This window comes from Natrix helvetica (genome assembly GCF_964273705.1).
Source record: "Natrix helvetica genome assembly, chromosome: 2".
In the NCBI taxonomy this organism is placed as follows: domain Eukaryota; kingdom Metazoa; phylum Chordata; class Lepidosauria; order Squamata; family Natricidae; genus Natrix; species Natrix helvetica.
This window is the reverse complement of record NC_138552.1, coordinates 127,226,331-127,251,759: the sequence shown is the minus strand read 5'-3', so window position 1 is coordinate 127,251,759 and position 25,429 is coordinate 127,226,331. Positions and strand designations below refer to the sequence as shown.

The following is a 25,429-nucleotide window of genomic DNA, read 5'->3' as shown; positions in this document are numbered from 1 at the left end:
ATTCCTGAGAACAGTAATTCAATAGAAGGCACTTTAATGTACTGACTCTGGAATTCCTCCCTGTTCAGTTGTGGTTTAGGCAAAATCCTCCTACATTTTTACAACTAGCTTAAAACTTTTAATTGCCTGTGCCTCTTGTTGCTGTGTTAGTTTTTGTGATTTCAATCTTTGAATAGGTTGTACAATTGCCATACTTTATTCTTAACCTTATTTTGTAGTCTATTTTAGGATTACAGTTACAATGAAACGAGGGCAATTAATTGTATAAATAACAAAATAAAGTAATAAAATGTCAGGAGATCAGCAAGGGTTTGGGTAGGCAGTAGTATACCATATGGGTGTCTGAGATAAGCCCTGGATCCATGCAGCAGACAACATAGCAATTTTTCAGGAGGATGGTGTAGACTGCAAATGGATAGCTAGGGAAAAGACTTGGAAAGTACTTGGAAATTGCAGTTGGTATAAAACATGATAGGAGGCTGCTTATCACGCAATATTCAGGGATTGAGTTCTGCACTTTCAAGGTTTCTTTTTAAGGTGTTGGTCTGAATCTGCAGGATCACCTTTCCTCTATCAACCAAACTGGGTCAGCAAGAAAGACCTTCTAAAAGATATCCCTACTGTCAGTCATTTAGCAATGTCACAGGAAGGAGAGGGCTTCATCATGTGGGGCTCATGGGTTCTCCCCAAGAAAATCCTGGGGTTCCCACACTTTCACAAACATATCTCCGTTGCTGACTTTTTTATTTCTAATTATGCTCACTTTGTGCTTGTGTTATTTTGCTTTTATATTTTACATTTGATTTGATTGTTGCATACCACTTGACTACTTATGCCAGCAGAAAAGGCAGGATATAAATCATGGGTGTCAAACTCAAGGCCCGCGGGTTGGATCCAGAACACAGGGTGTTCAAATCCAGTCCATGGGGCCAGCCTGGAAATATCAATGGACCAGCCCGCAATGCCTCTAATGGACAAAATGGGCCGTGTGCAGCCCTGCAGCCTATTTTCAGCCTAGACGACCTCCTGCAGCACAAAATATTTTTGGCCAGCAAAGTGCTGCTGGAGACCGGGGAGGCCAAAAACAGACAGTGCAGGGGCCTCGGGAAGCCTCCATACAGGCCATTTTTGTGCAGCAGAGTGCTGCTGGAGGCACGGGGGTCCCGCGCTCGGCCTCCACATGCCCCAATTTGGCCAGTAAAGTGCCGTGGGAGTCCATTCAGGCTGAAAATGGGCAAGAGGGGGCAGCATGTAGCATCCCTGCACCCCGTTTTGGCTGGCAGGGTGCTGCAGGGGGTATCCGTCGCATCTCCCCCCCCCCGGTGCTCCCCCCACTGCCAGCCCATGGAAGAGAACTACAATGCTGATCTGGCCCTCGAAGAAATCCATTTTGACACCAGTTTGATATAAGTGCTGTAATAAAAATAAATTAAAATGTACTTATCCTCTTTGATTTGGGGGAAAAAAACCATTCATGACCAGGAGATATCTGAACCATTGGGAAAACAATCAAGGTATGCAAACCTAGCCACCAATTGGACCACAGTCACCAGTGATGCTTTTGGTGGAGGGGCTATAACTATTCTATTATGTTTACCTATGTAAAATGAAACCATTGGGGCTCAGGAGTGTCCTTGTCCCAGATCTCTTCACATTTGAAAGCTGTAGGAGGCTGATCAGGGCAAGCCTCCCACACCACTTCAATGCCATCAACCTCTTTTCTCATCAATGCTGAGCACGTCAGCAGTAGCCTAATTAGGTAAATTAAAGAACAAGTAATCCTCTCAGCCACTTCCACAGAAATGTCAGAAAAAGCGATTTCTATCCTGCAGGCCAATCTGAAAAACAACCCAAAGGTGACCAGGTAATCCTGGAGGGTTAAATTGTATGTAGGAGGCTACCGCTAGAATTATTTTTGTACAGGTATACCTTAAATTCATGCTAACCCATCTGCTGGCTTTTCCCCCACAAGCTTTTATTTCTGGTGCTATTCTGGCCCAAACTGTTTGTCTCACTCTCTCAAGGGTACAGAAGGAGGCTATAATTAGAGGGCTACGGAAAAGATAGATGGGTGCTATTTTTTCAGTTTAGATTCTGAAAAACAATTACTATAGTCTAGTGGACAAATAGTTAAGCTCATGCCTATGTTGCTCTGCCAAATGGAAGAGATTTGCAACTCATTGTCTGGAAGCTATACATTTTGATTTTGTTTGTGGCGTGGTTTGATTTTGTTTGTGGTGTGGTTTGAAAGACTTTCTCCCATAAAAAGGAGAATTACATTTATAAACTAAAATACATCTTGAAGAAGTCCTTGATGTCATGCGACTTTTTCTTAGGCTTCCAGAAACCACAAACATTAAGATACAAAACATGACGTAACAGAACCCAGACTCACTGATTTCAGCATAATTATCTTCTATATAAAATTTAAGAAGCAGGAAACAGCATTTAGTTCTCTATAAATACATAATAACCTGCTCCTCAGAATGTTATGGGCATTATTACTCAAAAAAGGGAAGAACTGGGGGGGGAAAGAACCAGAAAAAAAAATCTTCACCATATGTTTATGGTATTATAGCAATTCATGATTTGGAGGTTTTAGAAACAGTAAGGTTGTGCCATTTAACAAGTTAACTTTAATGTTCTTTAAAACTACGACAATAGTCTGGTTTTAAAAAGAAACATAAATCAAACGGCTATACTTTAATGACATATAGTGGCTTTGCTAGTTATTACACAGTGGTTAAAAGTGGGTGAAATGGTTTATATTATCAAGCCATAATTACCATCCAAGTCTAAGCATGCAATGTTGTGGGTGTTAGCTCACATCACCTCATAATGATGTAAAAGCTTTACTATATATTATAAAACCAAAATGATGACTTTGTATTTTTAATATGCAGCAAAGGAGCATTCCAGAATCCACCTATCACTGCACAAAGCATGCAATCCAGTCAATGTTCTCTAAACTTTTCTGCTAGTGTTGTTGCTTTCATATATATCAGTCACTCAAATGGCTGCTTTCAGAAGGTAAGGTTGGCACACGGTATAAAATTACCAGGTTAGATCATGTGGTTTTGCAAGGGAGTTCTGGGTGTCAACAACCAGTAGATTCAGGAATCTTTGCACACGCATCTCTTTGTGTACACAAAGCTTACTGCTCTCTAAAGAAACAAGAGAGTCCTTTCCATGTGGGCACTGACACCTGTTGAGCTCATTATCAGCTTAAGGAAAACCTGTTCAGCAGGATTTTAGAAATCAGTGCCAGAAATTCAGTGCCATTGTTTACTGAAGGAACACTCACTGGGGAATTCAATGAGACTTATTTCTGAGTAGATGTGCATAGGACTCCACAGTCAATCTTCTCAGAAAGATTGTCTATAAATTGAACAACACTGATGCACTTTTACTAAATAAACTTTTTATCAAACTACAATACTTCTTTCACAAAGCAGACAACCTTCAGATATTTTGGAGTTTAAATCCTATAACAATTGATTTCTGGCCAAGTTGAAAGAGCGTTTTGGGTGCAGTAGCCTGAGCAGGATATACAAATATGTGCAATTTTAAAACATTTTTTTATGATAGCAACTAGAACCAGAATTTTTAAGTGAAATTATTATTAAAGTGGAGACAATGAAACAATTAAAATAATACTTAAATGTTATATAAAGAAACTGGATTTACTGTCTTAGGAATTGCAATTTGCTCCTAAAATTGGATATAAAATATGTAATTTTAAAATAACCTGAAGATTTTTTTCTTTTGTCCTGATCAGGACAAAGAGATTCCATTTCATTAATAGGGTCAATGATTTGTCAATTCTGCATTGGGTAGTGTCTTTAAATCAAAAAGGAATTATATTTCTACTGATTGAAGCTAAGCAGAAAATTAAGATTATAAAATATATAGAATGCCTCTGCTTTTATTATGAATTCTTTTCTAATGGGAAAATAGTATGTGACACATCAAGTTAGACTTTACATAAAAAATTTCCCTTCTCATTCCTATGGGCAGCATTCACCATCTTCAGTCTCTGGTTCTGTGGGAATTTGAGAGCTCTGTGGAGGATTTTAGTTGTTCCCAGCAACACATTCTTCTGGACAGTGAGTTCTGATGTTGTTCTTGGGATCTGTTGGAGCCACTCTTCCAGCTTAGGGAGTTTTAGTCACACTCCCAAGTGTTTTACCACCACTGGGAACACTTTGACCTTCACTTTCAACATCTTCTCTTTCAGGTTCTGGCACTCCTCCAGTTTCTCATACTCCTTCTTCCCAACACTTGGTAGTATTATTCAATGTACATTGCTCCTGAATGCCTCTGACACCCTGCCACTAGTGTTGGACTGTCTCTGAAGCCTATCTGCATAATCTGTACCTCAGGTCCTGTCTAGTGTGATAGAGTCCTGCTTTTATAGTTCTAGTGCTTAGTGCTTGTTTTTGTGCTTCTCTCAGTGCCTCAATGCTGTCTTTTAATCCGGTCCTTTCCAGTCACTCGTAGGATTTCACAATGTCTGCCACTTCAGCTGTCAATGATACATCCCATGCAAGGTCTTGTTTTGCCATGGCTGTTCCTCTACTTGATCTTCCTCCCTTGTCTTCTGCCACCTCAGGCATTCTCCCAGCAACTCATCTTTGTGTGCCATCTTACTGATGTTCTCTTGGATGCTCTCATATATGATCTTTGATCCAGATCGGTGGCTATAACACTCACCAGACCCCACCCACCATCTTTCTGTCTAGTAAAGTCTCTGGGCTTGGGATGGAAACCCATGTATTTTGAAGAGCTTTCAGGTTTCACATTGGAAGATTCCATATCCTGTTTGGCCAGCTCACAATGCCAGCAGGTTATCTGATGACTGGCAGGGCATATATGTTGATGGTGTGGAAAGTCTTCTTCTCATTCAGCTAGCTCATCAGGTTCTATCTTATACTTGAATACTGCCATCTTCCTTGCCTCTACATGTCGTTCTCATGTGACTGTGGGATACTAATATACTTGTAACTGGTCTGGATGTCTTCTATATGGCAATTCCACCACATCAGTTTTAATTGCTTTCCCTCTCTTGACTACCATTTGGCTACACTTCTCCAGTCTGAATGACATCCCAATGTCCTGTAGATCTGTGTGAGGGATCAGCATGTTGATGTCTTTTTCACTTTTAGCATGTGTGATGTCATCCATGTAGAGAAGGTGGCAGTTCCACCCTTGAATTTGTATCCATTCCAGGCCTTGTGATTAACCCTAATCCTAATCCTAACCTAATCCTTGTGATTATCTGACTGAAGGTGTTCAAGCCTATGCAGAAGAGCAGCAGGGACAATGCATCACACTTTGGTGTGTGCCATACTTGATGGCTGCTTGTGTGAGCTGTCTTGAGTTGATTTCTGGTATCTTCCACAATTCATTGAGTTCATGAAGAAGATTCTTAGTGGCCTGTTGACTTTGTATAATGCTATACATTTACAGATCAATGTATCTGGCACTGATTTGTAGACTTCCCCATAGTCAATTCAGGTTGTGGTCAGATTGGTCTTTCTAAACCTTGAGTTTTGGGTGACTGGTCTATCTATGAGCAACTGGTGTTCTGAGCTTTTGCTGTTGTTCCCAATGCAATTTTGTGTTATGATCGTGATCTGGCCCATAAAAATTTCTGATAGGACATTCCATGTTGTAGGGAGACAGGTTATTGGCTGGTAGTTGGACAGTGCTGTTCGCTTGTGAGGATTGATCATGATCATACTGTCATTTCATTTGTTACCTAGTTTGGGTGGAAGCTTGCTGCTAACAGCCAGTTCATCTCTGCTGCTAGGCATTCATGAACATAGTTTATTTAGCCAGTAAGTGTAGATTATGTCCAGGCCAGATCCTGTCCAGTTATTCACATTCTTGATCCACTATTAAATGTCTGCTACTTTGATGGTGACTAGTTCTGACTCTTGGAGATTGCTGTGACCTGCTCTCAGGTCTTGCAGCCACTTTGCACTGGTGTAATTGACATCTCCTTCTTCTTCCAGTGCTGTTCTGTTTCTGTTGTTGGTAATTGTTATTACTGTGTTGTTGCACTGCAGTTGGGAGTATATCCTGAATGAGTATTTGGAGAACAGGCTATTTATTTTTTTGGCCTCTGCTTCTCTATTGTATCCCCTTAGACTGGTACCAATGCTGTGAGCCTTTGATTAGCAATCTCTGAGGTTTGAGATGGAGTCAGGTCCTTGCATTTTTTCAGTAGCTGAGTCATATCCATAATCTTCACACCCTTCTGTAATTCCACCATCTGACTAATCTCTCTCTGAGTTGCCTTGGTTTTAGCCTCTAACCCCATGTGTGTGTGTGTGTGTGTGTGTGTGTGTACTGTTGTTCAGTACCAGTTCATTCTTTTGAGTTATTATCGTAGTAGGGATTGTCAGGATGGCTCAATTCGCATTTTGTAGCACACTATCTGATGGTATTTGTCCAATGAGTCTTGATAAATGGTATCAAGGGTTGATTGTAGCTGGTACATCCATGATCTTATGTCTCATATCAGCATCTGTACTCTGTAATGGGGAAGGTGGTATGACATTCCAGCTTCAGAGGTTGGTTGTACATCCAATTGTTCTTCTAGGTCTTCTTGAGACTGGAATGTAGTATGTAGTTGGTCTGTCTCAAGTTGTGAGAGCAGCATCTTCTTGACTAAGCAGTGTTCCAATATTTGAGGGGCTGCCACAAAGAAGTGGGAATCAACCTATTTTCCAAAGTACCAGAGTGCAAGACAAGAAACAATGGATGGAAAATAATCAAGGAAAGAAGCAACCTAGAACGAAGGAGAAATTTCCTAACAATGAGAACAATTAACCAGTGGAATGACTTGCTTTCAGAAGTTGTGGGTGCTCCATCACTGGAGGCTTTTAAGAAGAGGCTGGATAGCCACTTGTCTGGAATGGTATGGTCTCCTGTATGAATAATCGGTTGGACCAGAAGATCTCCAAAGTCCCTGCCAACTCTACAACAGTAGAACAACAGTACACAGTGGGATCCCTACTGGTAAGATAAGTATCAGATGAGATTTGAACCTTGGTCACCCTTTTCATAGGGTGTGCTAACTACTAAGCTCTCTCTCGCTCTCTCCCCCTCTCTCTGTCCATCTCTCTCTCTCTCTCTCCCTCCCTCCCTCTCTCTGTGTAAATCAGGCATTGGACAAAAATCTTCACAACAAAGCATAGCCTATTCTAGTGAAGAGACTTTAAACTGCATGATACTGCATTTCATTTTGAGATGTTGCTTTCATACTGCTTTTTATATTTTAATCTTTGGGAGAGTTGAAGCAAAATACTTTAAATCAATAAAGTATTTGTAATTGTTAAGTGCTCGACCACCTGACAGATATCAAGCTAGTATAGAGTGTCAAGTAGATAAAGTTCCTGCTACGTATCATGAACTATCAACGTATTCTAAAGAGGAGCAAATAGTTTGGAAAGCAGCAATGAATAGGGAACTGAAATCTTTACAAGATTTGGAGGTATATGAGAATGTGAGGTTACCACCAGGTAAAAATGTAATAGGATGTAAATGGATTTACAAGATTAAAACAAGTGTAGATGGGACTGTTACCCATAAAGCCAGATTAGTAGCACAAGGTTTCAACCAGTCAGCAAATGACTATGATGAAGTATTTGCACCTAGTTTAAAGGCTACAACATTATGTGCATCATTAGTTTGGGCGGCAGCTAAGCAAGGATATGTAGTGAATCATTTAGATGTTGAGACAGCATATCTCCATGCACCGTTGCAACGCACTATATATTTAAAGAAACCTGAAGGGTTAAACACTGAGAGCAACACTGATTGTTGGAAGTTAAAAAAGAGTCTGAGGGTAGAACAAGAAGCAATGGGTGGAAACTAATCAAGGAGAGAAGCAACTTAGAACTGAGGGGAAACTTCCTGACAGTTAGAACAATTAATCAGTGGAACAGCTTGCCTCCAGAAGTTGTGAATGCCCCAACACTGGAAGTCTTTAAGAAGATGTTGGATAGCCATCTGTCTGAAACGGTGTAGGGTTTCCTGCCTAGGCAGGGGGTTGGACTAGAAGACCTCCAAGGTCCCTTCCAACTCTACTATTGTATTGTATTGTATTGTATTGTATTGTATTGTATTGTATTGTATTGTATTGTTTAAAACAGTCAGGCTACGAATGGAATCAATGCATAGTGAAGGAATTAGCAAGGATAGGGTTTAAAGCTGGAATAGCTGATCCTTGTTTATTTAAGCAAGAAAGTGATGGTATGATTTCATTATTGCTATTGTTTATAGATGATATAGCATTGATTACTAAAACAGAGCAAAAGGCTATTGAGATTATTACACTATTATAAAAGCAGTTTAAAATAAAACACCTTGGTGAAAAAAAGAAATATCTTGGTTTAAAGACTAGGGGAGGATATAAAATATCACAAATTGAGAAGATCAATCAGTTACTCAGGAATTTCAAAATGGAACTATGTAACCCGGCTAAAACTCCGATGAGTCAAGAATTTAGCCATGATGATATAAAAAGCCCAGTTTTGATAAGGGTATTTATCAATCCCTAATTGGTAGTTTATCTTATCTTAGCAATTGGTCTAGGCCAGATATTGCATATAGTGTTAATCAATTGGCCAGGTTTAATGCTGAACCTACTGAAAGGCACTGGCAAGCTGCTAAATGTGTATTGAGATATCTTAAACAGACAATACACTATGCCTTATATTTAGAGCCTAAGGATGAACTGAAATTGACTGCATATGCTGATGCAAGTTTTGTAACTGACGTGTCTACACGTAAATCTATATCAGGTATCGCGATATTCTTAGGAAAAGCATTAATTGGATGGCGGTCTTATTCATCAAAAACATTTAAGTTTATCAACAATGGAGGCTGAATTTTCATGTCTGTCTGTTATGTACCGATTTAATTTGTTACAAGCAACTCCTAATGGATATGGGAATTAATGTACGGGAGCCTATTGTTGTAATTGAAGACAACCAAGCAGCGATCCAGATGGCATCAAATCTCGCTGTAAAGACAGGGACAAAACATACTGACTTAAGATATTCAAATGTACGGCAAAGTGTTAGTAGTAAAATGATTACACTAGAGTATTGTATGTCTGAAGAAAACATTGCTGATCATTTTACCAAAGCTCAAGGTATGGTAAAACATAAACATTGTTGTGATGATTATGGATTGAGAATGTGAAGTTGTGTGTAAATACATTGACAACCCAAGAGGGGAGAATGTTAGGGATGTAACCCTAGTCTTGGCTTGGCAATGTATATAAGCTATGATTGTAACAAATGTATCTATTACTTTAAATGCTAGAGAGATGTAATTGGTTGCTGTTACCTCAAGCAGCCATAAGAGGGAGCCAGAATGACTGTTAGCTCTCTGTTTGTTAGACGCTGATCGGATACTGTATCGTGAGTTACTGAGTCTTGTTACTGTTAGCTACTTTGTGTGTTAAACTGAGAATATTGATAACTGACTGACTGAACCATGTATGGCTTGGACTGTAAATTGGACTCTGAATACCTCTATATTTCCACATAGTAAACTACTATATTTTATACTATTCAGTGTCCCTGTATGCTGGTTTGTGCGTGTTCTTGCATACCACTCTCATTACGCTTCTCTGCACACTCGCTCTCCTAACGGGGAGCTTACTTACTTACTTACAACCCAGTCTACGCCCAAAACTATGGGGCCAAACCAAGGTGGCTTCCCAGACAAATCACGCAACTAACTGGACCCTACTCTTATAAGGTCCAGCTCAGTGACGTGCAAATGTGGCGCCGACACATCAACCAGTTCAGACGGCGAACACCAGCGCAGCAGACCAACACCCGGTGCAGGCCCAATCCTGCCCCGGGGAACTAATATCGACAGAGGCTGCTCCAGCGCAGACAGAGCCGCACGCAACACCCCCCACCGATGCGTTCTTGTCACCAGGCTTACCTGAGAATCCGGTCAGTCCCGTGGCGGTCAGGTTTCCCGCCGACTCAGCTACGCAGTCTCCTGATGTTCCATAGGACTCTCCACCAGCGGCTCCTCCTTTGGCCACCGCTCCTAAACTAAGGCGATCTGGGCGGAGCCGATGCCGGCCAGCATATTTGGCTGACCACGCATGTGCTAACTGGGAGGAGAGGGGTGTTAAGTCCTCGAGGCTATGACACCATTGACTATCATTGCCGACCCCTGATTGGTTGAGGCGCGGAGAATGCAGCCATTCTATTGGTTCAGCGTCTGACAGCTCTAGTATAAAAAGAGCTGTCAGCTGTCAAATGCTACTGTTTGCTGGGTTGAGGTTTGCCTTACATTTTGCCATGTTATACTGTTAATAAAGGTTGTGTTAGCTTCGACCTGCCTTGCCTCAGTTCCTGTCTGCCTCGTTCTCCCTACAGAACAGTAATTGTTTGGTTAAATTGTTAAACACTCCCACCTCCTGACAGACTATTCAGTTAGAATGCTCTTACTATTTACTATATGTCACATTTATAAATAATTCCAAAGTTAAACTAAACTAATTTATGCTTTAACTTAAAGTGGCTACCAAAACAAATCTAATAACATTCTTAATTATTCTTCACTGAAATTTGTGAAGCAAATCTGTTCACTTCTCTCTTTTTTTTAATGAGGCATGCTCATTAAATTATGTCTGATTTCTCAAAAAAAAAAAAAGACTGAAATAAAAATTGCTTTAAAAAAGCCCGTGGGAAATTTGTACATCTAAAACAACATATAAAATAAAAATGAAAAAAAAAACTACAAGCATGATTAACAAAAGGAACTGAATATACATTACGTAGATCTAGTTGTAAGTGGTATCTAGGTGTACCTGATTATCTTTTAGACTAGATTTATTTTTGTACATTTGTTATTCACTTCCTGATAAAATTTTATTTGTGTGTGTGTGTGTGTGTGTGCGCGCGCGCGCGTATGTGTGTGTGTGTATGGCCCTCTCCTCTACAGCCACTTGCTTTAGGCAACCTCGCATCAAGAATCCTCCCACGTTCAATGCTGGCTACATCTGTTGCTCTTTCCTATTGTTGAAAATTCCATCCTTAATCCTATTTGACTTTATTCATGCAAAGGTCATCCTGAATTCAACAAATGCAGGAGCGACAGCAAGCACACTGGTGAACACAGCTAAAAAGATGCTGTGGTAGAACATACAGCTAGCATGCTGGCACTCTCTCAGGAGCCCTTGACTCCATTATGCTGGCTTCCACCCCTCAAGGCTGAACTGCTGGAGAAAATGAAACATAGTTCTTTTGGCATTTCACAAACAAAATTCATTCAAAAAGTATAGATTCTTCTTGATTTTGGAAGACAGTATTTTCGCTTTTCTCTTTTGCCCCCAAGTAGGAATATGTGGGCTTCTTCTAACTGCTGGCTCTTGTGCACATAAAAGCAAGATATCTGAAAGATTAATTTAACTCTATTGGATTTCAAATACTGATCAGGATGATTTTCAGGCTTGTTACTTCCCGCTGCACAAAAATCTCAAACCCAGATGATGGAATTAATTAATCCTGCTTTTAAAAAGCCCTTTAAATATAAAATTAAACAAGGTTTGCTCCAGCTTGGAAAAGCTAATTTGTTATTAGATCAAGATATTTAGAAAAGTGGATGAGAACAGATAACACCAGAAATTGAGATATTGGGGGTATCTTGCATTATTTTTCCTCCTCTATTTTCCTGATTTTTTTTTAAAAAAAAACATAAATATGCATATAAACTTATGTTATTGGGTTATTGGTCTTATGACAACTACCTGACAAATAAAACAAAACATTACTACCATTAATGCAACTCCCAAAGACATTAACAGTTGTTTCAGAGTGAGCTGAATTAAATATTAGAATTTGTTTATTTAACTTAATTTAACATTAATTTGGCTGAAATATAAAAAAAAAATATTTATCCATATTTTATTCTAAACCAAACAAACCCTGCCAGCAGAGAAAAGCCAAACCCAGCCTTCAGGCAAGTGAAGAAACCCTTGACTGCTTTGCCTATAGAGAAATATTTCACATGGGATGATTTATTGGCAGCTCAAAATGGTTTTGAAATGACAGTACAAGTGTTTAACAGGAATTACTTTAAAAACCCTCTCCCAAAGCTCCCTTTTTTTTCCATAGTGTTTAGTTGCTAGATTTATATCCTGTCCTTCCACCAGGAACTCAAGGTGCCTTGCATAGCATTTACCTCCTCCAAGATTTTCCCCACACTAACCCTGTAGGTAAACTTCTAGGGTGGGAAAAAATGGTCTTGGACCTGGAGCTCCCCAATCCTAGGCTAGTACATCAAATGATTGTAATCTACAATGCATCATCCAAATGTAGCATATTAGAATGTGGGAGCTAAGAAAAAGCTGTTGGAAATACTCACATTTTGCATCCACCCTGTTCTGTGGGTGAATAGATGCAATGCCCCCATCCTCTTGCATGGAATTCTATCTTGTATAGATAGAATTCTATCTTGTATAGAATTCAAGATAAGAGAAGGGCTTCCACAAAAATCATAGGCAATTGCATCCTGGTAAGATGATTATTTTCTCCAGGTTTATTAGTATGCATGACTTTGTTGCTTTCACTTGTACTGCAACCGAAACACTTGACAAATGACCAAAGCTTTCAGATCCATCCACGGAGACCCAAATCCCTCATATATTTTCATAATGTTAAACCCAGTGACAAAATAATCTCATCCCTCCTGAAGAGGCCTTCCTCTTCTGCCTTAGTTTCATATGCATGCCTTTTCTCTTTCTTCTGCATGCCTTGCTTTGCTTAAGAAACAAAGCGACAGTAAGAAATACATTAAAAAAAAACTATTTCCAAGATCCACTTGCATATTCAAATCTACATTTTAAAATGCATATTGAGAATGATCACGAATCAATAATAATTTTAAAATAAAGCAAATTCCTATCAGTAATATTCTCAGCCTAATTCAAATGATTTGATTTTATTAGAACACTATTTTCTGCTGTAGTCTTGTCATCCTATAGTTTACTATCTTTCTTCTAGTTTTGGTTGTGTCATTAAGAAGAATAGGAAAGAGAGTTACAAGATCTTAATATGACATTTCTGCAGGTTCCAAAGGCAGAATAGATTTGAAATACTTCTTGAAGACCTTAAATTGTAATCTCTGGCTAGTAAACACTAAGACAAGAATTCTTATAGAGCACTGTGCATTTTAATGGACCTATTTATGTTAACTCCCATTTTCTAATCCAATTACTTCTAAGTTATAATTTAATGTATGAAAGATGCAACAGTCAATGCAAAAATAGCAATCTGAAACGCCTTTATCTAGAACAAGATTCCACTGGGATTTGAACAAGGACTTCAAGTTCATGTTTTCTCTTCAGTTCATGAAATCCTCATTCATAGCAAAGACAGAATATAGTATTGAATATACTGCTTTTTCTTCTGAAGCTTTTATTAACTGCTATGAGTCATGGAGATTTAAAATCTGCCATCAATTATTGATGTCAGGCAAATTGGCAGGCAATTAAAAAAAAAATTTTTTTTTACTCCATTGGGTAAGCCTAACAGTTCTCCATTTAATGTTTCTACTATTTTTCTGGCTTGCAATAGAAATTGGATAATAGTTTGTGTTTTGTCTCTATTATATACATTTGAAATGTCTGTTTAAAAACTGAAATAAAAGTCACTGAATATAGTGAGGAAGAAGAAGAATAGACTTTGGAGGATTGTGCTACAGAAGATGATAAAAACTTACAAATACTCTTCTGGATCCAAGCTTAGGTGAATGGCTCCGTCTAGGTAGAGCATGCTAGGATTACAATGTATCTACTAAATAATGTTGGGAACGAGTGAGTTAGAATCATTTTCATGTTAGAAGCACTGATACACTAATGTGACATTCTGGCCTAAAGTTGCAGCATCTTTTCTCGGAGCAATAAATCAGGATTAAAATATCTCAGTAATTTTCCCAGACAGATCAAGATCATAGCAAAATAAACCCTGTCTTTCTACTTGTTGGCTGAGTTAGAAAACTAACTGGAACTATCCTTGCCACTTTCTCTGCGGTGGCCATCTCCCAACATCTTCCCTAAATTATTATCTGCAGGTGAACCTGACTGAATATTGTCAAATTCTAAGTCTGATGTACGGGCTAACTACACCATTTTGAGAATTTAAAAGCTAGACTTCAACTTTGCTAAAAGAGTTGGCATAAAATTAATGTTCAAATCAAATACAATTTGGTCATAATTACAAAGATGGGAGTGTGATGACTCATCAAGTTAGAAAGCTGGGCTGCCAATCGGCAGGCACATGTTTGAGACTGATTGCAGCCATGGAGTGGGGTGAACTCCTATCACATGCTCCAGCTCCTGCAGACTCAGTAGTTCGAAAGCGGGTGACCGCGAGTTTAATGGGGACCACTTCAGTGGGTAACTTCACAGGGACACAAAAGGAGCCCTCAGCTGAATGTCCCTTGGGCAATGGTGACGGCACTGGCAAATCCTTTCACCATGAAAGGACTTCGGTGCTTCTGGCATGGAAAAAAAACATTACACAGATTGGCTTAGCCTAGCTGACAATACACATTTCATCTGGTTTAACTTACTCCTGTCTGAATGCTAAAGGTGGCAAATTACATTTTGCCAGCAAGCTGCAATAGATATTGGTCTACTGGGGTCAGCATTGAAAATGCTGGTTATGACCAGTAAAGCTCTTCATGATTTGGGGACAGGCTGTTTGAAAAATCAACCTCTCAGATATGAGCCTCATTAGCTTTCCTCTTCTGTAAGAAAAACTGTTCTGTTGGTCAACAAGAATTAAAAATAGGTCTAGTTTATGGTCCTCACTTTCTTCGTCATCTGCCACTTTTTTTAGATAGCTTTTACAACTGAAATAACCTGAATTTACTGGTTGTAGTTTGTGTCTTTCTTATTGGTGCATATTAATTGATGTATAGTATCCATAACTGACCTTTTAATTATGTATGAATTGCTGCAGTCTGAATTTTAATTAATCTTTTATTGTTAGATGTCTTGAACTCTACTTTTAATAAGGTTATAACTTTAAATAATCACTAACATTATAAACCTGAAAATATTTTATCTCATTCATAAATTTTACATTAAAAGAAAATATAAAAAATATTTTTACATGGGGAATGGAAGGATTTATATTCCCTGCAGTCATTGATATGATATGATATGATATAATATAAATATATTATTTCCTTGCAATCATCTGTATCAAAGTGCTAACAACTAGATAAGGTTAAGGATAATAAATCCTTCTATTCTCCACCATTCAGTCAGAACTGAAGATATTTCTTGGATGGAAGCGAAACATCTTCAAGATAAATAACACAGAAAGTCCAGTTGCCTTCGGGATGACTGATTCAAGGTCATCCAATTGCTTCTGTGTCTAAGAATTCCCAGGTTCCTGTTTCTAGCCTGATATCTTAACCACCACAGCACAGAGCTTTCATATACTAATACTACAAAAAGTAAAAACCAACCAACCAACCCTCAGCAAGCTGTTCCAAAGGAGGGATACCCTATAAGGAAAGCCTGCTCTGATGAATACCAGAGAGGTACAATGCCAATAAGAGGTAGATGCAATCTGAACCACTTTTCAAGAATGCACAGCCCTAATATAGCAATAGCACTTAGACTTATATACCACTTCACAGTGCTTTACAGTCCTCTCTAAGCAGTTTACAGAGTCAGCATATTGCCCCCAACAATCTGCAATACAGCAGCAGCCATGAGATGACCACATTGGCTGCCTCCTGCACCTCAAAAATACTAAGGCCTCCATGAAAATAAGGCCAAGTGCTTATTTCAGGGGTCAAAAGAAAATAAGACCCTCTCTTATTTTCGGGGAAACACGGTATACTCTTTACAATGCCCACAAAAAGAGACACAAAAGAAAGGAGCCAGATAAACTTAATATCAAAGCCTTTTTTGAAGCCTTTGGGAAACATATGCTTTTCAACTTCTAAGCTCTGAATGAAAATTTAGATAATAGATTTGATGATTTCACAAGAATCAACCTAAGGATGATACTCAGGTACAGGTAATAGCAGCTAAATTAGATTTGCAATTGGGTGGATTTGAAGTCAATTTATTGCTGACAGAATTGAAGGAGGAGGAGCTTTGTTTGAGAATTACAGGTTTGTTGGAAAAGGCTGAAAGGGGCATGAATTTAAACAGCTTAGAGATGGCAGTATATGGATAGCGATGAACTGGACTTTCTTAAAGAAAACTGATGGAGATTGTGGATTAGATTTATTATATTCAATTAGAAGATAACCATTAGGATATATTGTGTTTCTACTTGCATGAAAAACGTCTGATCAACAAATGCTGTACCGATCTTCACAACAGATTGCTATGATTTTGGGGTGCAATTGTTTGGAAAGATCCCAGTTATAATTTTAAGGAAAAGTTTTATTATTAAGAATCAGTGGAAGATATCTGATCCTGGACAGATCAGAGGTAATCATTGCAGTGATTTATGGTAGATTAGAACCCGTTATGGACTTTCTGTGTGTAAAATATAGAAATAGATTGTTAACAGAGGCCTTTGAAGTTTAATTTTGTTGTTGGTTTTACCTGCTAACTGTTTTTTTTTTTTACAATAAATAGAAGTTAAGTCAAATTATCTGGGCAAATAAAGCAGCAGAAGTTTACAAAGTGTAGATCTATTTTGCAAGGGGGTAGTGAAACTATTATTGTTGAAATATATTTATCAGTATTTAATTGGGGGGACAATATATATGTATGGCTTTTTATGCACTTTTTTGTTTTACTTAGTTTTTGCTTTGTTGTTATTTCCCCACTTTTGTACTGAAATTTGCATTTTAACTTTGGAAATAAAATTTAAAAAGTATTTAAAAAATTACAATTGGGAAAACCAAACATGGACAGTTTGAGATTTGGCCATACACTTGCTGAATTTAAAAAATATTAGTTTTTTCCTTTAAAAGAAAAACTTTTCAGCCACCCACATTTTTTTAAAAAAAATGTGTTGAAATCAAATGGGATGCTTTCACCTTGGGGTTATGATTATAAGACAGTTACAAGTCTTTGATGATTGGTATCTCTCTTATATATTAAAGTATACCATATTTTTAGGTTGATGATCTGATTAACATATGAACTTCTAAAAGTATTGTTAATTTTTACATCAATAAGAATTATAGCTTCAGTTGTACAATATATTTATCTCTTATATATCAAAGTATACCATATTTTCAGGTTGATGATCTGATTAAATTTATGAACTTCTAAAATTATTGTTAGATTTTGATCAATATGAATTACAGTTTTAGTTGTGCAAGAAATATCTCTCTCTTATATATCAAAGTATATCATCTTTGCAGGTTGATAGCCTGATAACTTTATGAGCTTTTAAAACTATTGTTAGATTTCACATCAACATGAATCAACATGAATCATAGTTTCAGTTGTACAAGAAATTTAAATCTTACTAAATTATGCTAAATCAAAATCACATAATCTGACTACAATTTAATATCCTTGATAAAAATACTTTTTAAAAGTTCAGCATTAGTAATGATGTTATAAATTGTTAAGGCAATTTTTATAAGATTTTTTTCATAGAATGTTTTTAAAACTCAATGGAAAATGTTATTAATAATATTGATTGCTGTATTACCTTACAAATTTGCTTTAATATATTGCACATACTGTAGAACATATTGTTTCTCATACAAATCAGTAGGATATTCCTCCTTTTGAACTTGCTTACTAAAAATTATAATTAAACTTTGATGAACGTACATGATAAAGACCTGCTTTTCCCAAGAAAATAAAGCAACCTTAAAGATTGCATAGAAAAACTGTACTGGACTTCATTTAGAAATTAGATTTCTTTCTCACAAAATATTTAAAGAAATAGCTTACCTTTAAAGAATAGTAGCATTAAACATTAAATTGATGACCAAGAAGAACAATCTAAGACACAACACATTAGGGGGAAATATGTGGGATATGTCAGTAATAAAAGGGTACATAGTAAATCCATGTATAGCTCAATGCATGCAAATTGTATCGGAAACTACATGTACTATCCCATCAAATGTTCTGAGAACAATGAGAAGCATTTATCTGGCACTATTATTGTTAGGTAATAATTTCATTTATAATTTTGCAATAGATTGCAATATTAAGCCATTGGCACATTTTCCTATTAAAAGGTTGTTAAGCATATAAATAAAATATTCTGCTTAACCTAATTTCAAAGATTGTAACAAAAAAAAGGGAATCTGCTGAAAATTAAAATTATTTGGCCAAACCTTGTTGTCAAATTGCAAAATGGCTAACTTATTACAAAAGATGTACTTTTTCCCATGTTGTTCCAAAAATGGAGAATATTATAGCACCTGAATAAAGTCACAGATTCTTATTGTATCATCATTGGCTTAAGGAATCCATTGTCACAAAACGTAATGCTGGTAACTAGCTTTTAAGGTTTTACTGTATTCTTTACAATATTCATGAAGTAAAGACTACTCAATTTCTTTAATAGAAAACTCTTAGGTTCATTGGGTATGTATTTCTGAATAGTAGATATTAGATGGCAAGCCACAGAAAATAGCTCTGAATACTTATTTTGCCATTTCCATTTCAGATGCCAAGTGTTTGACTGAGGAAACATCTTTCTATGCATCTACAACAAATTAAAAACATCTCACAGTGGGTCACATAGAAAAATACAATATAAAATAAACTTTGTACAAAAATATGTATTTATGGGAGTCAACCATGAGCTCCAAATGTTCTCTTCTATTGATATGTATTTCTATTGTATACATTTCTAAGTGATTTATATGGATATCAGGGCCATTTTTATCATGCATATAGTAAAATCATACATCAAGAAATATACCACATTAATATTTGTAGAACAAAAGCTTCCTTCAAATCAATACATAGAGGAAGGAAGATGGAGGAAGAATGGAGGAAGATGAATCAGAGATAATGGTTGGAAAGGGATAGGAAAAGGAAATGGCATTGTGCAAACAATTCTATATTTTTTAAAGAATTGCTAAAACCTAGGCTGGGAGGAACATGCTGACTAGAGCAAGAATTCAGTTGCTGTATTTTTAAATTGATATTTCCAGCCTAGTAGTTAGATGCCGATGTGATTACATGATTGAGACCAGTCCTCAAAAAATGAAACGGCAAACAATGTATTCACATATATTTTCTATGTTTTGTAGAGCTTCATAGCTGCTATACAAGAATATAAGAGTTGCACATAAGAGAGTAAGAATAATAGGGAAGACTATTCAGAACTGCCTTACTGAGGGAAGAATAAGAAATTATATGTAATTATATGCAAGAAACTATATGTAAATGGAAAGCATCAACATCAAAAATAAAATATACTAAATAATTAAATAGGTTTTCCATACCCCAGATAATATTCACAAATTGTCTCTTTCCCACCCACATTTTTAAACAGGACAATAATTTATTTATTTTATTTATTTATTTATTAGACTTGTTAGCCGCTCCCTCTCCACGAAGGGACTATGCATAATAAACCGAGATGTTTTCTTAATGAAATGGGAAAGATGGAATAAAGTGGTGTGTTGATACTATGCTTGATCTAGCCAAAAGGCTGAGAATTGGGTATTAACAACTGCTTAGCTCCATTTATTCATAGAAAACCCATTTAGGATTTGATCAGGTAACCTTCTTCCATTTCCGTTTCCATTGGAAAACTCAAGCCAAACTAGATTTGGAGTAAAGGATAGTAGCTATGGACCCTGAATCAACTAAATAAGAAGATTAAAAGACACCCACACCATTTATAACTTGTCATACATCTTCACAAGTCGGTTTTTTTCCTATCCTGAATTTAAGTGTCAGCATCTTATCTGAACTTTCGACCAAATTGGTCTGTTTGTTAATCTAGATCAAAAACCAAGTAAGATGCTTCTGTCTTATCACAGAAACTCTACTGCAAAGAAACCTAAGCTTATGTGCTCAAATACAGCAAGTTTTAAAAGTGCAATTCTACACTCAGGTTGCCAGGCCTCCTTTCTCTATATTTTGTCCTACTGATTAAAAAAAACACTCCCCAGGGAAGCTTCTGGTATCAAACTCTTTCTACCTTGTTTGAGAGAATTGAGGCCCTTGAGGGACAGGGATTCATCAGCAACTCTTCTGCCTAATTAAGTAGCAGTTTGATAGATGTGACAAGGACTCCCATTCAGCTCTTAACTGAAATGATGATATCTAAAATACACCGCTCTTAAAAACAGCTACAGGTTTTTAAAAAGGGTCTGGAAGCCATGGCGAAAGATGTTTCCCTCCCCCCCCTCCTTTTCTGCCTTAAAATGAAAAGCACAATCATGCAAGTAAGTTTCAAACAATAGATTACCAAGAAAAGCTTAGGTTAAAGAAAAAAATGGTATTCTTGTACGCTATTTATTCATTTCTTGCAATATTATTGCATGCAATTTGTACTTCAGCTGGTAAGTTATAAATTGAAGATAGAACTATTAAGCTTGTTGTTATTTGAAGAACAATGAAGTAATTAGTAACGTGACTAATTTCCAAACATTTATCTACTCTAGGTTTGCTCATTGTGAACTAGGTGTCACAATGACATGCAAAATTTGTCTACTATTGTTTAAAAGTAAGGGATTCTATATTAATAACACCTTTTTTTTCTTCCTCACATGCAACAGTCTTTGGATGAATAGATGAAAGGAAAGAAGCAATTGTTCAACTGAATTCAATTGTTCAATAGAATATATTGCTCTTGTGCTTCCACTCTAGATATACTTGAAAAAAACTTTTAAGCATTAATTAATACACCTAAGATCCAGCAAATTCACAAAACAGGAGAAACAGAAGCACACCATTTTGTTCAAAAAGAATGAGTCATCATTCTGCGGACAGGCTGAATTAGAATGAAAGGAAAATATTGGAGGTTTTTAATGGTTTTATCTGGGGGAAAAGCAAGCTTATCTAAGGTAAGAAAATATAAAGAAAATATAAAGGCAGAATTACTAAATGGGTTGGATCCAGACTTTGATTCTCGTGGCATGACCATCATTGAAGCAGAATTCTCTTAGGGAAACTTTCCATCTGGAAGCCTATGCTTTGTAAATCTCCCCAAAGAGTTGGAGAGGGCTGTCAAAGTTGTCTCTTTCCTTTCTGCTCAGATAATTCCTATGCTAATTCTAAGGTTTTCCATAGATTGGAGCCTTTACATTTTCAGGACAAAGTCCACATCAGATCCAATGTTATTCTATAGGCATTAGGCAAAATTCCAAGTTATGCAACAATTTGGATTCTGCAACTAAAAGTTGTATGTTACCTACCTCTAATTTTGTTGCTGTTTCTTAACAAGTTTTCTAACATAAATGCATCAACATTTCTTAAAATTATGATATTTTAAAACTAAATTTACTTCCCCAATATGATATGGTTTAGATGATAGTAATCTCTTACACCTGGGAACACTGATTATTTCCCCCTGTTCTGAAAGTCTACTCATTTGTGAAAAATCAAATAATTTTTTAAAAAAAGTTACAAGAACAATCCAGAATAATTTTACTTCGAAGTAAAATATTTGCTCAGTAGGACTTAATCCTTGGTTAGCATACATAAAATTATAGTTATCATGCTTCAAATTCTAGGCTGTATAATCTGCATTTCACTGTATTTCTTTGAGATATTGCCATTAATTTCAAAGAGTTTAATGTTGTTTTCAAGATTTGTAACTGAATAAAGTACAAGTTCCAGTACGTTTTGAATTTTGTACCTAGACCTGATGGCAAACATAAATAAATAAATAAAATAGAGGGGAAGTACTGTTCTGAGCACAAAAAAAGTCTGACTGTATAACTCTAGTTTGCAGCCTGCTTGAGGAAAAAAAACTTTGCAATGGTTTGGAGACCAGCCCTGCTGTCTAGAAATGCCTTTGGTTGTGTCACTGCATAAGATTTCAAAATCTTGGTTCTTCCCATTGTGAATGAAATAAGTGAAGCTAAGTGGAGGATGTATAGTCAAAAGCATATGCATTAACCGAGAAGGTTGCCAATATGTGCAACAGAAGAAGACAGATTTCAACTTTTAGCAAAGACTTCTGACAAGGTAGTACACACCTTAGGAGAAGAGGAAAGCTCTTTCACTGCATGAACAGCTGACATGTTCTCACTTGCTTCTCTTTCTACCTTGGGTGAGAGAATTGGTGGTTCCGGAGCTTTTCTTTTCATCTTCCTTTCTGTTTCTTGCACCGAAGTAACTTGATCATTTAAAGCCAAACTTGCTTTGGGTTCATAAAAGGGATTGGATCTAATTGAAAAAAGGGAAACAAATTTATTTGCTATCTCGGTATTTTTAGTGCTACTCCTGAAAGTAATTTGTATGCACTAAATTGCAACCGATGTAGTTTAATTTTTATAAAGACACACATAGAGACAAAATACCTGCTTATTATGCTACTAGTTTCCCTGCCCCAAATAAACTGATGAGTGACATGTTTGTGTAGTTAGGTACAAATAATGCTGTAGGTCAAGAAATCTATGGTCACCATTTAAAAAAAAAACTTTATTGAGAGTAAAATGGATTCATAGAGGCTTTATATATATATATATATATATTAAGTAGCACTACTTATTTCTGAAGGCTGAGATTTAATGCAGTAAAAATAATAGTTTTCTACTCTTTATTTTATTTGTACAGTAACAATCAAGATAATATAAATTGATAATGCTGACTATACCAACATAAAGCCTCCTTTTTTGTCCAAATGTTGTCTAGCATACAAAGCCTGTAAAAGGAAAAGCAACATTGGGATGAATTTTCAAATTTAGCAAATTATCTATTCTAGCAATTCAACAAGGAATATACAATTTATATATACAGTCTACAATTTTTTTAGAGATTGGAGATACAGCAAATACTGTTTACTGGAATCACAAGTTGTCTTAAGCAAACAACAACGAATAATCCAACTTTATAAATGGATATTTCCTAAAATCATGTACTTATAGTATCTTACATTAATTGTTCACAACTCATTCTGTTATAACCCATAGAGAGGATGCATATATAAGGTACATAATCATTTCATGAATTATCATATTTCTTGCATCAAAGTTCTTGAATAAATAAAATAAAATAAAAATTGGGGTTTTTTATGTTTTGATTTTGAATCAAGTTATAAAGGTCTGGCTTAGAATATTGATAAATGCTCCCAAGTAGGTATCTGAACAGAAAGAGGAAGCTATTAAATCTGTAGAAATTACATTTTTTTTCTTCCTGAACAAGTTAGTACATTCCAGGCAAAACACTGGCCTGCAGCTATTCTCCATGCTTATTTCTGATGATATTCCAGAAAGTATTCAAAAGCATTCTTTGGAATTAAAGACAATGCTGGAGGGTGATATTTTCCTTTCAAGCATCGAGCAGATAGATAGATAGATAGATAGATAGATAGATAGATAGATAGATAGATAGATAGATAGATAGATAGATAGATAGATAGATAGATAGATATAGATGGATAGATAGATAGATAAACAGAGAGACATAATTAAAAAGCCAGGTTGAAGCAGCAGCCTGGCAGGTGCCAAGGAAGGCTCTGAAAGCACATGGTGTCCCTGCCAGAGACTCCAGATAGACAGCATTTCAGAATTTGGATTTAAATCCGCTACTACTGTGTTTATAGAAAAGCTTTTGAAGCAGCCTAAGCTTCTTTAAACAAAAAAGGTCATTTTGATGGATTATTTCGTCCCTCCACTCATGCAAATCTGATCCAGAGAACTGAGAACTTTGTAGAAAATTCTTGCAGTAGCTGCACTATTTTAGAAGAGATTTTAGTAATATCTCTATATAAAGATCATTTGAAATTTTATTTTCAGAGCATTTTGAACAATTTGTGAGTCTAAAAGTGCATCCTCCTTTAATGATATATTTTGACTTTATGGAATTCCATTTTCAAGAGATCCATATGCTGCTAAATGCATTCATGGATATCTTGGCCCACAGTTTGGATAGTTTTGTAACAGATTACCTTTTAATTGTATGATTTTGGATTTGTGCTTATTTTTTCTAGCAAGGAAATCCTTAATTTTATTGTTGCTGTTCTCTTAATTCAATCTCCAAAGCACTCTGAATGGTTTGGATTCTGAGTTAGATTAAGTAGGATATAAACAAGGATGTTAATGCATTTACTACCACCCCGTGGCTTGTGATTTCTTTTATAACTAGGAAGAACCATCCATTGCAACAAATCTATAGTAAGTAATTCTCTGAGTAGTCAAGTTTGCTAATTATACAATTAGATTTCTGCCAAAAGAGGAAAGGTGAATTAAAGCAAATATAAAATCTAACTGCATTCATAAATTACTGTACAGCAGAGTTGTTTTGTCATTGTTTATTATAGACAGAAGATGTGGATCTAGTTGAACCGAAGAAAATAACTGAGATGAAAATAACCAGGTTGTAAAGTGAATGCACTTTAGAAGTGTTCTCACTTCAGTGATCATCAAATGCAAAAAAACATAAAAATCAAAGCTCAGAGTCATGACAAAATAAACAATGGAGACGTGCATGACAAAAGGCAAAGGTAGAAAATGAATGGCACTTCATTTGGAAGAGAATATCCAAGAATGTCTGTCAATCATTTAATTTTGCTAACAAGCTTGTTAAGCTGTCCTCAAACAGAGGAAATTCAAAGCAGGGTGAAATTAATGATGAGAAAAGATAAGAACAAGGACAATGCATTATACATGGGAGGTTACAGAGTTTTCTTTTGTTCTAAAAGTTATTTTTGTGTGTGGACATTTAACAAACACAGCATGTTTTGATAGCAAACTATCTGACCCCCTACTGCCTTGGAAACAGAGATTATCCCATATCTAATGAAAGTGAGTAAAGAGTAAGATGCTCAGTTACAGGAAACTTCTCCCTATTTTTTGCACAAGCGCATCTTTATTTTTAAGAAAATAAACTTCTCCTAAGTTTCTTTAAAACTTCTCAGAAGTTTTAAATATGTGACACATATTTCCATATTTCACCTACATTTAAGTTAGTTCATTTCAAATATAACCTAGGAACACACTCTAATTTAGTATTATCATATATGAAACCTAGTTTCTTAAAAAGTGTTCAAAAATATTTAAGTAATTACCCAGCTCCTTAAAGTTTAAGTAACTTATTTATTCTGGGTTGTTTCTACATAGGAAATGTTCCCTTCACCCAAGATTATCTTTCAGTTACGTAAGAAGAAATACTCTTGTCCAGAAATTTGTGCAAAATGTGATCATGATTTTCATTAAATTATATTTATGCTAAGCTCATGTGAATAGTTAATTGAGAAGAAAAAAGAATGAACTTTGAACTAATATATGCACAAAATAGCAAAAGCAG

General features: G+C 36.3%; 1 protein-coding gene across 3 annotated transcripts in view; it reads right to left on the bottom strand.

The window, feature by feature from the left end:
- EHBP1 (EH domain binding protein 1) overlaps nt 1–25,429 on the bottom strand; it is a 279,410-nt gene that overhangs the window by 122,788 nt on the left and 131,193 nt on the right. For all 3 annotated transcript variants that reach the window (XM_081941545.1, XM_081941543.1, XM_081941544.1), the window contains one exon: nt 22,159–22,348. In XM_081941545.1, coding sequence (XP_081797671.1) covers nt 22,159–22,348 — 190 coding nt within the window. The remainder of the gene's footprint in view (nt 1–22,158; nt 22,349–25,429) is intronic.